This window comes from Bufo bufo, chromosome 11 (genome assembly GCF_905171765.1).
Source record: "Bufo bufo chromosome 11, aBufBuf1.1, whole genome shotgun sequence".
Taxonomy (NCBI): Eukaryota; Metazoa; Chordata; class Amphibia; order Anura; family Bufonidae; genus Bufo; species Bufo bufo.
The window spans coordinates 82314005-82328135 of NC_053399.1; the positions used below are offsets into that span (position 1 = coordinate 82314005).

Sequence of the window (14131 nt, forward strand, 5' to 3'; positions counted from 1 at the left end):
AATCCAAATTGAAAGGGCAACCCGTGTCATTGAAAAGCCCCTCTCAGTCCACGACTATAATGCGCTCATGGGAGGGGTGGACTTCAATGACCAGATGTTGGCTCCCTATTTAGTTTCCCGCAGAACCAGACGCTGGTATAAGAAGGTGTCTGTATATTTAATTCAATTGGCGCTGTACAATAGTTTTGTTCTCTACAGTAAGGCTGGGAGAACAGGATCCTTCCTCAAATTCCAGGAAGAGATCATCGCGAACCTCCTTTACCCAGGAGGTTCCGTGGCCCCATCCACCAGTGTAGTTAGCCGTCTACACGAGCGACATTTCCCCAGTGTCGTTGCTGGTACCTCAACCCAACCGCCACCCCGAAAAAAATGTCGTGTCTGTAGCAGGAGTGGAATAAGGCGTGACACCCGCTATTTCTGTCCTGACTGCCCTGACCACCCTGCCCTATGCTTAGGTGAGTGTTTCCGGAAGTACCACACACAGGTACACCTAGCATAGGGATTGCATCTCACAGGACAGGCACACAGGGCTATTAGGGCCCTTTTACTCACAGCTGCTGCAAACCTCTCCTTTCACCTGGGATAAAGTGCATAACGTACTTCGCCACATCTTTGGGCGATTTGCGCTTTGCACATTGTCCCATGGGGAAGGAGAGGTTTGTTCTATAAAGGTAAAAAAAACTAAACAAAAAAAAAATTACCGGTAAGTAAAAAAGTTACAAAAGTTAAAAAAAGTTAATATGTTCTGTTCTAAAGTTAATAAAGTTATTGCTTTGCGGCCTGGTTTTTTCTTTTTTGTTTTGTTTTTTTTTACCTTTCAGGTGGACCAACCGATCGACCAGCTGCAGCACTGATGTGCATTCGGACAGAAGCATTGTGCTGCTGTCAGATTACACGCAAGTCGGTGTATGCGGCGCTGCAAGACGAGATTTCTCCTCTGCAGTAAAAGATACGTTTGCCGAGGCATATGAGCTGAGGAGGTGGCGGTGTTCATATACTTTGGCAAACACTTTGTATATATAAAAAAAAAAATCCCGGCAATGATTTATTCATCCACATCGATTGATGTGAATGGAGAAATCGGGTTTGCCAGGGCATACGAGCTAAGTGGGCATGGATGTTGGGCGGAGCTCCTATGTCCTGGCAGACGCCTTTCCCCTCCTTTTTCTTTTTTTGGCAGAGATTTTTTCATCCACATTGATTGATGCGAATGAAGAAATCTGTGCCGTTCATTTTTTTCTTTCAGCCCAGAGGCTGAACGGAAAAAAAAAATCTCATTACCCGTATGCTCAATATAAGGAGAATAGCAGAAACTCCTAATGCTGGGCATACATGTAATGATTGCGGAGACCCTCAAATGCCAGGGCAGTACAAACACCCCACAAATAACACCATTTTGGAAAGAAGACACCCCAAGGTATTCGCTGAGGGGCATATTGAGTCCATGAAAGATTGAAATTTTTGTCCCAAGTTAGCGGAAAGGGAGACTTTGTGAGAAAAAAAATAAAAAAATCAATTTCCGCTAACTTGTGCCAAAATTTTTTTTTTTCTATGAACTCGCCATGCCCCTCATTGAATACCTTGGGGTGTCTTCTTTCCAAAATGGGGTCACATGTGGGGTATTTATACTGCCCTGGCATTTTAGGGGCCCCAAAGCGTGAGAAGAAGTCTGGTATCCAAATGTCTAAAAATGCCCTCCTAAAAGGAATTTGGGCCCCTTTGCCCACCTAGGCTGCAAAAAAGTGTCACACATGTGGTATCTCCGTATTCAGTAGAAGTTGGTGAATGTGTTTTGGGGTGTCATTTTACATATACCCATGCTGGGTGAGATAAATATCTTGGTCAAATGCCAACTTTGTATAAAAAAATGGGAAAAGTTGTCTTTTGCCAAGATATTTCTCTCACCCAGCATGGGTATATGTAAAATGACACCACAAAACACATTCCCCAACTTCTCCCGAGTACAGCGATACCAGATGTGTGACACTTTTTTGCAGCCTAGGTGGGCAAAGGGGGCCACATTCCAAAGAGCACCTTTCGGATTTCACAGGTCATTTACCTACTTACCACACATTAGGGCCCCTGGAAAATGCCAGGGCAGTATAACTACCCCACAAGTGACCCTATTTTGGAAAGAAGACACCCCAAGGTATTCCGTGAGGGGCATGGCGAGTTCCTAGAATTTTTTATTTTTTGTCACAAGTTAGTGGAAAATTATGATTTTTTTTTTTTTTTTTTTTTTTACATACAAAGTCTCATATTCCACTAACTTGTGACAAAAAATAAAAACTTCCATGAACTCACTATGCCCATCAGCGAATACCTTGGGATGTCTTCTTTCCAAAATGGGGTCACTTGTGGGGTAGTTATACTGCCCTGGCATTCTAGGGGCCCAAATGTGTGGTAAGGAGTTTGAAATCAAATTCTGTAAGAAATGACGAGTGAAATCCGAAAGGTGCTCTTTGGAATATGGGCCCCTTTGCCCACCTAGGCTGCAAAAAAGTGTCACACATCTGGTATCTCCGTACTCAGTAGAAGTTGGGGAATGTGTTTTGGGGTGTCATTTTACATATACCCATGCTGGGTGAGAGAAATATCTTGGCAAAAGACAACTTTTCCCATTTTTTTATACAAAGTTGGCATTTGACCAAGATATTTATCTCACCCAGCATGGGTATATGTAAAAAGACACCCCAAAACACATTCCCCAACTTCTACTGAATAAGGAGATACCAGATGTGTGACACTTTTTTGCAGCCTAGGTGGGCAAAGGGGCCCATATTCCAAAGAGCACCTTTCGGATTTCACTCGTCATTTTTTACAGAATTTGATTTCAAACTCCTTACCACACATTTGGGCCCCTAGAATGCCAGGGCAGTATAACTACCCCACAAGTGACCCCATTTTGGAAAGAAGACACCCCAAGGTATTTCGTGAGGGGCATGGCGAGTTCCTAGAATTTTTTATTTTTTGTCACAAGTTAGTGGAAAATGATGATTTTTTTTTTTTTTTTTTTTTTCATACAAAGTCTCATATTCCACTAACTTGTGACAAAAAATAAAAACTTCCATGAACTCGCCATGCCCATCAGTGAATACCTTGGGGTCTCTTCTTTCCAAAATGGGGTCACTTGTGGGGTAGTTATACTGCCCTGGCATTCTAGGGGCCCAAATGTGTGGTAAGGAGTTTGAAATCAAATTCTGTAAAAAATGACGAGTGAAATCCGAAAGGTGCTCTTTGGAATATGGGCCCCTTTGCCCACCTAGGCTGCAAAAAAGTGTCACACATCTGGTATCTCCGTACTCAGTAGAAGTTGGGGAATGTGTTTTGGGGTGTCATTTTACATATACCCATGCTGGGTGAGAGAAATATCTTGGCAAAAGACAACTTTTCCCATTTTTTTATACAAAGTTGGCATTTGACCAAGATATTTATCTCACCCAGCATGGGTATATGTAAAAAGACACCCCAAAACACATTCCCCAACTTCTACTGAATAAGGAGATACCAGATGTGTGACACTTTTTTGCAGCCTAGGTGGGCAAAGGGGCCCATATTCCAAAGAGCACCTTTCGGATTTCACTCGTCATTTTTTACAGAATTTGATTTCAAACTCCTTACCACACATTTGGGCCCCTAGAATGCCAGGGCAGTATAACTACCCCACAAGTGACCCCATTTTGGAAAGAAGACACCCCAAGGTATTTCGTGAGGGGCATGGCGAGTTCCTAGAATTTTTTATTTTTTGTCACAAGTTAGTGGAAAATGATGATTTTTTTTTTTTTTTTTTTTTCATACAAAGTCTCATATTCCACTAACTTGTGACAAAAAATAAAAACTTCCATGAACTCGCCATGCCCATCAGTGAATACCTTGGGGTGTCTTCTTTCCAAAATGGGGTCACTTGTGGGGTAGTTATACTGCCCTGGCATTCTAGGGGCCCAAATGTGTGGTAAGGAGTTTGAAATCAAATTCTGTAAAAAATGACGAGTGAAATCCGAAAGGTGCTCTTTGGAATATGGGCCCCTTTGCCCACCTAGGCTGCAAAAAAGTGTCACACATCTGGTATCTCCGTACTCAGTAGAAGTTGGGGAATGTGTTTTGGGGTGTCATTTTACATATACCCATGCTGGGTGAGAGAAATATCTTGGCAAAAGACAACTTTTCCCATTTTTTTATACAAAGTTGGCATTTGACCAAGATATTTCTCTCACCCAGCATGGGTATATGTAAAATGACACCCCAAAACACATTCCCCAACTTCTACTGAATACGGAGATACCAGATGTGTGACACTTTTTTGCAGCCTAGGTGGGCAAAGGGGCCCATATTCCAAAGAGCACCTTTCGGATTTCACTCGTCATTTTTTACAGAATTTGATTTCAAACTCCTTACCACACATTTGGGCCCCTAGAATACCAGGGCAGTAGAACTACCCCACAAGTGACCCCATTTTGGAAAGAAGAGACCCCAAGGTATTCGCTGATGGGCATAGTGAGTTCATAGAACTTTTTATTTTTTGTCACAAGTTAGTGGAATATGAGACTTTGTAATAAAAAAAAAAAAAAAAAAAAAAAAATCATCATTTTCCGCTAACTTGTGACAAAAAATAAAAAGTTCTATGAACTCACTATGCCCATCAGTGAATACCTTAGGGTGTGTACTTTCCGAAATGGGGTCATTTGTGGGGTGTTTGTACTGTCTGGCCATTGTAGAACCTCAGGAAACATGACAGGTGCTCAGAAAGTCAGAGCTGCTTCAAAAAGCGGAAATTCACATTTTTGTACCATAGTTTGTAAACGCTATAACTTTTACCCAAACCATTTTTTTTTTACCCAAACATTTTTTTTTTATCAAAGACATGTAGGACAATAAATTTAGAGCAAAATTTATATATGGATCTTGTTTTTTTTGCAAAATTTTACAACTGAAAGTGAAAAATGTCATTTTTTTGCAAAAAAATCGTTAAATTTCGATTAATAACAAAAAAAGTAAAAATGTCAGCAGCAATGAAATACCACCAAATGAAAGCTCTATTAGTGAGAAGAAAAGGAGGCAAAATTCATTTGGGTGGTAAGTTGCATGACCGAGCAATAAATGGTGAAAGTAGTGTAGGTCAGAAGTGTAAAAAGTGGCCTGGTCTTTCAGGGTGTTTAAGCACTGGGGGCTGAGGTGGTTAAACTCCACCATCCTTTTGCAAGCATATCTGGCGAGACTTCTACCTTTGTTTCAGCTAGTTCTAATCAGTACTCAGGAGGTTGTCTTAACTGTTAGATGCTAGACATGCAATCCATGTATAGGCAGCCATTTTGGACATGTGCCCAGTGTTAATGTAATGTTATAATACATGCTGTTCTATGCTTTATACTTCTACATGATATTTGTATTCTTATAGTTTTACCACACAATTGATTAATCACATCAAATACTCCTGTTTTGCCAATAAACGAGTTAGACCCCAGAGAACAGTCCTCTTATTTGGAAGACAGGAATGGTTTATGCTGAATGTCAGACTGCACACTGTGTGAACGGGTATGAAGACAGGACAAGTCCCATTCTTGAGAGAGGAGCAGGTCCTAGAGGTGGGACCTGCGCCTAGCGGACATTTATAGCCTATCCCAGTGATGGCTAACCTTGGCACTCCAGCTGTGGTGAAACTACGACTCCATTTATTTCTATAGAGCAGCCAAGCAAAGGGGGCATCTTGGGAGTTGTAGTTTTCCCACAGCTGGAGTGCCAAGGTTAGCCATCACTGGCCTATCCTATTGACATGCCATACATGACACACAGATGGGACATCCCCTTTAATGTAACACTATCAGGTCATGCTCATCCATCTCAGATGGCTGTGTTCACGTCACGAGGCACACCTCAATGATATGTAATCCCAGCAGCAACCCCATGTGCCTTACATTAAGGGGACGAGCCCTCGTGGCACCCCCAATCCATTAAGGCTAACCTGCAGATTTTCCATGGCATGGACCAAAGCCCACTCATTTATTCCAATGCATGTGAATGGGGTACATAATAGGCCATCCATGGAGGGCAAGGCCGTGTAGGGACAGACGCTGATTTCTTTAGTCACTTTAAGTCATTATTGAGGACCAAGTCAAAAGGAGAAACCTATCACTCAGCATCTGGAGGGTGAGGGGAGCCTGCATATCATTGGATTCCTGGCCGGCCGCACTATTTAACATGTAAGACTTCTAAAACGACTTCATATCAACCTCATAAGTGACACACAACCGAAATCAGCATGTCAGTCACTACACTATGCTGCCCGTAAGTCGGAGACCTGAAAGGCTCCAGTTAGGTGTGGATCTACCACAATTCATAGTCCAATACACATGGAGGAGGTCTCAAAAACCCAATCTGAAAAATCGTGAAAAATTCAGGGCATGGTCGGGATTCTCTACTCCTCCATTGGGTTTCACCCTTTGTAACTGAATTCGCAAGCAACACGTGGATTTGGAGGTGGGCATGCTACTGCACGTCACTGGAGAGATATATTGATGACTTCTCCTCAGGGTAGGTCATCTCACCATCTGACTGGTGGGGGTCTGACCCGTTGGAAGGGGTTGCAGCCACTTCCGCAGCCTGTGAGGTCATGTCCATCAATCACGTGGTCTTTCTGTAGCTCAGTTCCATGCAAGTGAATGGGGATGAGCTCAGTTTTTAAATGGGCGTTTTTTAACAGACACTAAAAACTGATACAAAATGCAAAATGGCCGTTAAAAAAACGGTAGATGGAAAATGAACACAAACATGAATGCAAAAAAGCCATGAAAAACTGACAGCGTATTCGTTTTTTATGGTCCTTTTTTTTCCTGTGTGAATGCGGATGATAAAGCCTCACCTCCATTTGGACATTAAAAACGCCTCTTTTCTCCTCAATCCTCTCTTTGATGACGGACATTGCTTGATTCAGAACGGACAGGCCTTCCGTCCTCTCCAGGGTGGTGGTGGTCATCACGTACCGAGGCGGCGCAATCAGATTTATCTGCACAGATCACATATCATTAGGGTTGATTCAGATGGGGAGAGCGCTGCAATGTAACGGCGGGTCAAATGTAAGGCCCTGCTCCATGACAGTAACACATTTTACATCGTTGCGCGTCCCGCTTTACCTTGATTGGCATATTTTCCGTTGAACAGCTAAGTCCTGCCCTCAGGGCATCTTTGACGGCATCGATACCTTCATATCCGTAGCACGCAACTTCAATATCTTACGAGAAAAGAAGAAAAAAAAAAAAAAACGGAGACCGTAAGCCCGGTAAGCAGTGCATTCATACATCAGAATAGACTCATCGACCACGTTCACTGACATGAATGGGAGTTATGGACACCAGCTACCGTTCACTTCAAGTCGTGTTTTAAAGGGAGTTTCCCCCGAGGACCACCCTCCTCCAGCAACCGTAGGCGGAGGCGATTTACCTGCTCTGATCTTCACAGCTTGTGGAGTAAGACGCCTGTTAATATTGTCAATGAGAACTCGCATCTCCTCTTCTGTTAAATCCAATCCATCCAGAACTGAAGGGTCCCTGAAGGAATAAATTTTTTATTTTTTTTAAAAACCTCGTTTAGGGAGGTCGGTATACACTTACTACTCTGCTTATGTATACACCCCCTTTAACAGATGAGCATTTAGAATTGTATTACATCTACCTTCAGATGCCCTCTGCTGGACGGGTGTGAAAGCACACCCTGATAATCGGTATTACTTCTTTTCTATCCCCGTACAGTCCTACAATCTACAGTCAGAATAGGAAAAGGGACGGATAATCGGTGTATAACGACTTAAAGCGGTTTACAAGTGATGGCCACCACTACCTGATCGGCGGGGGTCCGACACCTGGGATCCAGTGCCAGAACGAATAGGTTGGACAAAAAAAACTAAAACAAAAACGAGAAGCTACTTACGAAACTGCTTGCTTGAAGGCATCGTAGGCTCCGTAGCCCGGCCTCTTGTATCTTTCATCAAATACCCAGGCGGTCCGCTGAAAGAGGCTCTCCAGCTGTTCATCCTTCCTGTACTCCAGCACCTCTGCTACATGACGCAAAATGCTGTAAACCTGGAATTACAGGAGCGCGGCGGAAAACACTAAATCAGAAAATATTTCTGCTGCCGACATGAAATCACTAGATGTCCGCTCTAGCACCTCTGTGCCTCGCTGTTCGCCGCAACAAAATGATATTCCCCGTACCTGCATCGGGACGTAAGGTGACAACTGTCACTGATGGCAGCTTACGGAAAGCTTAAAGGGCTTGTCCAAGTTATTAAACAGGCAGTCATGGCGGCCTATATTTACCAATTCCATCCCAGCACTGTGATAAGATTGCCGGAGCGCAGTGAAGTGCCCATATGCTCCAGACCCTGCTGCAGCCAATCACTGGCCTCAGTAGCTAAGTGTGAATGCAGCTCTGGAGTATAACGCAGACTGTAACTTGTGATCACTACAAAAATTAACAATGCCACGTGTATACAAAGTCGGAGTCCATGTACAAAGTGGGAATTCCGGACATGGACCTCAGGTGGACGCGTGCCGCTCTATAGCCACACAGTGGCATGCGCTGCCCGTGGGCTCCCAGGTTAATAAAAGTAAACTGTAGGTCATACCAGCCTATACCTACACTCTTTTGGCCTCCACTGGGTAAATGGGGGACCCCAAGGATACGTTTTAAGTATGCACTGGGAGCTTTTGACGTACATAGGGCAAATGTATAGAAAGCAGCCAACTATGTATTATTATAGATCAAATGGCGCTGAAACGTGAACACGCGTACCGCAGGGTTATACCCTGTTCATGTGTAATACTACTACAGCTGCCATGCTTACCGCAATCAATTCATCGTCCCACTAACTATCCCTCCAGCACAGGATCTTACTCACAGTTTTAGACTTGGTGAACTTATCTTCGCATTTCAGCGCTTCTTCCGGCGAAACTCTTCTCTTAGACAGATCTATGTATCCTGGGGGAGGAGGCAAAATGAAAGAGAAAATTAACAACTGCGAGAGTTGCCCGACAGACCCGGGGGTCTACCGACGTGTGTCTAGAGAGGGGACGGGCTGAGGCGAGTCTTAAAAGGGAATCTGTCCCCAGCAATATCCCTATTAAACTGTTTGTATAGTCACATAGCTGTGGTAAAACGCTGGTTTTCTCTAGTTCACCTGACGCGTCGTTCCTATGCAACAATCACCATTGATCCAGTTGAAGCCGAGCTCTGCTCTATTCTGCGGCCAGCCCTTCCCTCACTGCTTAGAGACTGCCCGGCCCTGTCAAAGGCAGAGCCAAGAAAGAAGCGGGGCTTTGGTGCAACAAGAGCAATGGCGACGCCCACATTGCACCAAGAGTCTTAATTGCACATTTTGGAAAAAGTATCATAACTCAGGAATGGAGGCTCCGATCAACTAAAGAAAAATAGCAATTTAATCAGGTGAAGCACAGCTATGTGTCTATGCAGACGGCTAGCACCTGGTGATAGATTCCCTTTAAAAAGTCCCAAATATTGGTGAAAACAGAGCCAGATTTACCTTTGAGGAAAAAAATAAATATATTTATGACCTAGTTATGTGTACGGGGCTGTGTGGGGGCTCATTTTTTGCGGGACGATCTGTTCTTTTTAGTGATACCAATTTGAAGTGTATGCGATTTTTTTATCACTTTTTATAAAAAAAAATATTGGGTAGTTGAAGTGACAAAAAAAAATGGCAAATCGGAAGTTTTTATTTTTTTTCCCCATTAAGCCATTTGCCGTATGCCATTAATATTGTTATATTTTAATAGTATGGCAATTTTCACACGTGGCGATGCCCATGATGTTTATTTTTTTATTGCTTAAGTATTTTTATTTTAAGGAAAGGGGGGGGGGTGATTTGAACTTATGTTTTTTTATTTTTTTAATATTTGTAAAAACTTTTTTTTTTTACTTTCTTTAAGTCACCTTGGGTGACAATAACTGGCAATCATTGGATTGCCCATTGTGTTCACTGCTGGCTAAATAGCCATCATTGTAAACTTCATTTGGAATACAATGCTGCCACCCAGTGGCCTGAATTGGTATATTCCTAAAATAGGCTAAGTAACACCTTCCCCGATCTCATCCGGGAAACGCGGTTACCAGACCGGAAGCGCGCTACTTCCGCTTCCAGACTGATCAGATTCCATGGTCACATTTGACCACGGCATCTAAAGGGTAAAATGTGCCGTGGGTCTCTGCTATTTAAAATCGCAGAAACCCCGCTCGCGCCATGTTTAAAGACCGGACCGATGACTTACATGTACGTAAAATCGGTCCTTAAGGGGTTAAAAGGGGATGTCCCACAGAAAATATTCTACAGTTTTCAAACCAGCACCTGGATCTGAATACTTTTATATTTGCATGCAATTAAAAATGTTGTATATTAACTCTGAGCTGTCCAATAAAATGTATCTGTATAGCGCCGCCTATTCGTTTTTTTTCTTATTTCTCTGTCCTACTCACTGAGATGGCCGCACATGCTCAGTTCCATCCTTCAACTGCCTCCTGAGCTGTGATAGGTGGAGTATGGACACGCCCCCTTAGCTGCAGTAGAAAAGACACGCCCCCGAGCTATCAGCTTGATATAAATCTAGCCGAGCAGTGAATGTAGAGATCTCACATACATTAAAAAAAAAAATATATATATATATATATATATCACATACCTTTATCTTTATCGACTCTTATGACCACCACGCACTCGTTTCTGCCAATGCGGATGAGCTTGTTGATGGATCGGATACGCCTTCGGGAGAGCTCGCTGAGGAGAATCATGCCCTCGATGTTGTTATACTCCAAGAGGCTGACGTAGGCGCCCATCTCCGCAATGGAGCGGACATTGACCATGACCACATCGTCTACTTCTGGAAACTTGTGCTGGTAAAACCGACAACTCAACGCAGGCATCCTGAAAGGAAGGGACCGTCATCATTAGTCACTGTCACACACTGTACAGTACAGTACCGTAATATAAAACCCACAGATGTATTGTATTCCCCTGCAAAGGATTTGGTCAGGATTTGGGCACAGAATGTGCAATGTGCGAACACGGTCAAAAGCTGGCTGGCATCCAGGCTTCTCCATGTCTTTGCTGCATGACTTGAAGGCCCATCAGGAAATCAGTCCCTTGCTCTGAACGCTGGGGGTCCAACCAACCAGACAGCGAAACTAACACCGCCAATAGTGGGGGAGGCTCCCGAGTCACGGATGATACCTTTTACAGGACCACAGGATAGGCCATCAATATGAGATGGTCAGCCTCCATAACCCCCACCGATCAGCTGGATGACCAGAGGTGGACAGTGCCAGAACACCACAGCGCCGTACATTGTGTAGTGGCCAACCTCGGGTACTGCAGCTCTGTACACTATTTTGACAACCTGTGGCTGCAACTAACTGCTGATCAGTAGTGGGAGTCAGACCCCCACTGATCGCATCAGGGCATACTATGGCCCTGAAAAACCCCTTTTAAGCAGATTTTCAAACCCCCTACCAAGGTCCAGGAAGCTGAGATAGGGGAAGCGCTTCAGTGGCTATCAGTGTTCAACCCTGTAGTCCTATCCTTATTTGTGGTCGGGGCTACACCTGAATCGGGACCCTAACTAGTAGTTAGCTAAACGGTTTGATTTGTGCCGGAATGTCGTAGGGATGACTGAAGGAGGCCATCCCCTGGTGTGACAATGAAATGGAGGGTGGGTGTGTTGAGCAGACGTAGGATGTAGGGGAGGGGGAAAATGAGCCTAAATAGCGGGGCAGAGCCCCTCCCACAAATACAGGCCAATAAATCGGCCTTAAAACATATCCCCACTGGGGCTGTGGTTTGGTTCTGACTGGGTAGAAAAAGGGGGACGGACCGGATTTGTGATTATCGAAAGTTCTTAATTACACATATAGTGAACAAAGGGGTCTTGATGAAGAGTCCATCGTTTATCAAAAGGGGTTCGCATCACAGTTCAAATGTGCAACAATATTATAAAGACGGGCCCCTCATGTATCTATATACCCGAGTAATTCTACTCTAATGGTCGTTGTCGTCGTCCCCCCTTCAGGGTCTCTCCACTTTTTCGATGGCTGTGACAATGAGTGATGTAGGATCTTTGTAATGTTTAGGCCGAGTGTTGATCGAAGCCTTTCTTGATTTTATTAATATGTTCGGAGATCCTTTTTGCGACCGATATACTGTCTGTTGAATTGCATGTCAAATGATCCTTTATTTCTAAATTGAATGAGTTTTTGGTAGATTGTACACTGTTAGTTCTTTTCGGAAATTTCGTTATTTTGCAATTATTTTTAAATCCTTTTAAATGTAGCCAATCATTAGTCTCCTTTGTTTTCTATCATTGGTGTTCATTTCTTGTATAAAGCTATCGAGAGCCTCTTCAGACTGTTTCCAAATGAAAATGACATCATCAGTATACCTTCGCCGTGGCACCAGGCTCACCCCCAGTTTTGGGAGTATGATCTCTTACTCCCAATTTGCCATGAATAGGTTTGCATAACTGGGGGGCGAACCTGGTGCCCATGGCGGTCCCTCTGATCTGTAAATAAAAATTAGAACTATAGCAAAAAAAAAAAAGTTGGGGTGAGCCTGGTGCTCTGGCGAAGGAATATTGAGGATATCATTTTCATTTGGAAACAATCTGAAGAGGCTCTCAATAGCTTTATACAAGAAATTAACACCAATGATGGGAACCTGCAATTTACCACCAATATCAGTAATTTCCTGGACAGAACAGTCACAAGACTTGTAACACTTACCAGAAACCAACCACTAGAAATAGCTTTCTACTCTTCTCAAGTTGCCACCTAACAAATATACCGACTAGTCAATTTAGGAATTGTACACACAATGAACAGTTCCAGATAGGGGCACCAAAATTAAGTGATCAATTACAAAATAAACCGTAATCGATTCATCGCTTCAAAAAGTTAGATTACTGGAAAGGGCATCTTTCTTTGTCAAACAAAATCCTAATACAGATGCCGACGAGACCCTACGGATGATTCCAGGAAGGTAGAAAAAATAAATAGGAAAATATTGGTCTCGTTTACTGGAAGACAAAATGATAGGTTCACAAGTGAGTAAGCCACCAAGAATTACATACACTAAAGCGCCAAATTTGGCCCTACGTACAAAGGAGACAAATGATTGGCTACATTTAAAAGGATTCTTCCGATGTGGCGCTTGCAATAATTGCAAAATAACGAAATTTCCGAAAAAGAACTACCAGTGTGCAATCTACCAAAAACTCATTAAATTTAGAAATAAAGGATCATTTGACATGCAATTCAACAGACGTCATCTACATGTAACAGACAGTATATGGGTCGCAAAAAGGATCTCCGAACATACTAATAAAATCAAGAAAGGCTTCGATCAACACTCTGTCTAAACATTACAAAGAGTTTCACAAGTGTAGAGCGGCGCCCAGGGATCCCGCTGCACTTACTGTTATCCCCGGGCGCCGCTCCGTTCGCCCGGTATAGCCTCCAGTATGTAAGTAGTTAGGCTCCACCCACTTGATCCTGCCGGCGTCGTCTTCTCCTATGCTGTAGCGCTGACCAATCGCAGCGCTCAGCTCATAGCCTGGCTATGAGCTGAGCGCTGCGATTGGCCAGCGCTACAGCATAGGAGAAGAAGGATCAAGTGGGTGGAGCCTAACTACTTACATACCGGAGGCTATAACCGGAGAACGGAGCGGCGCCCGGGGATAACAGTAAGTGCAGCGGGATCCCTGGGCGCCGCTCTCCATGTATGTATAGTTAGTTTAGAGGCTTTCCTCTGGTGAAAGGTCCTCTTTAAAAAACACAATGTAACTCCAAGTCAATCACACTTCTGTGAAATCAAACTGTCCACTTAGGAAGCAACACTGAGTGACAATCAATTTCACATGCTGTTGTGAAAATGGGATAGACAACAGGTGGAAATTATAGGCAATTAGCAAGACACCCCAATAAAGGAGTGGTTCTGCAGGTGGTGACCACAGACCACTTCTCAGTTCCTATGCTTCCTGGCTGATGTTTTGGTCACTTTTGAATGCTGGCGGTGCTTTCACTCTAGTGGTAGCATGAGACGGAGTCTACAACCCACACAAGTGGCTCAGGTAGTGCA

General features: G+C 43.6%; 1 protein-coding gene across 2 annotated transcripts in view; it reads right to left on the bottom strand.

Moving 5' to 3' along the window:
• The window catches only part of EIF2S1 (eukaryotic translation initiation factor 2 subunit alpha), a 31339-nt gene that overhangs the window by 12337 nt on the left and 4871 nt on the right, over positions 1 to 14131 (bottom strand). For both annotated transcript variants that reach the window (XR_005774737.1, XM_040411343.1), the window contains exons 2-7: positions 10686 to 10927; positions 8891 to 8970; positions 7921 to 8072; positions 7435 to 7541; positions 7128 to 7225; positions 6857 to 7000 (exon numbers count right to left, since the gene is read on the bottom strand). Coding sequence is in view for 1 of the 2 variants with exons in the window: in XM_040411343.1 (XP_040267277.1) it covers positions 6857 to 7000; positions 7128 to 7225; positions 7435 to 7541; positions 7921 to 8072; positions 8891 to 8970; positions 10686 to 10926 (822 nt within the window). In the remaining variant the exon portion in view is untranslated. The remainder of the gene's footprint in view (positions 1 to 6856; positions 7001 to 7127; positions 7226 to 7434; positions 7542 to 7920; positions 8073 to 8890; positions 8971 to 10685; positions 10928 to 14131) is intronic.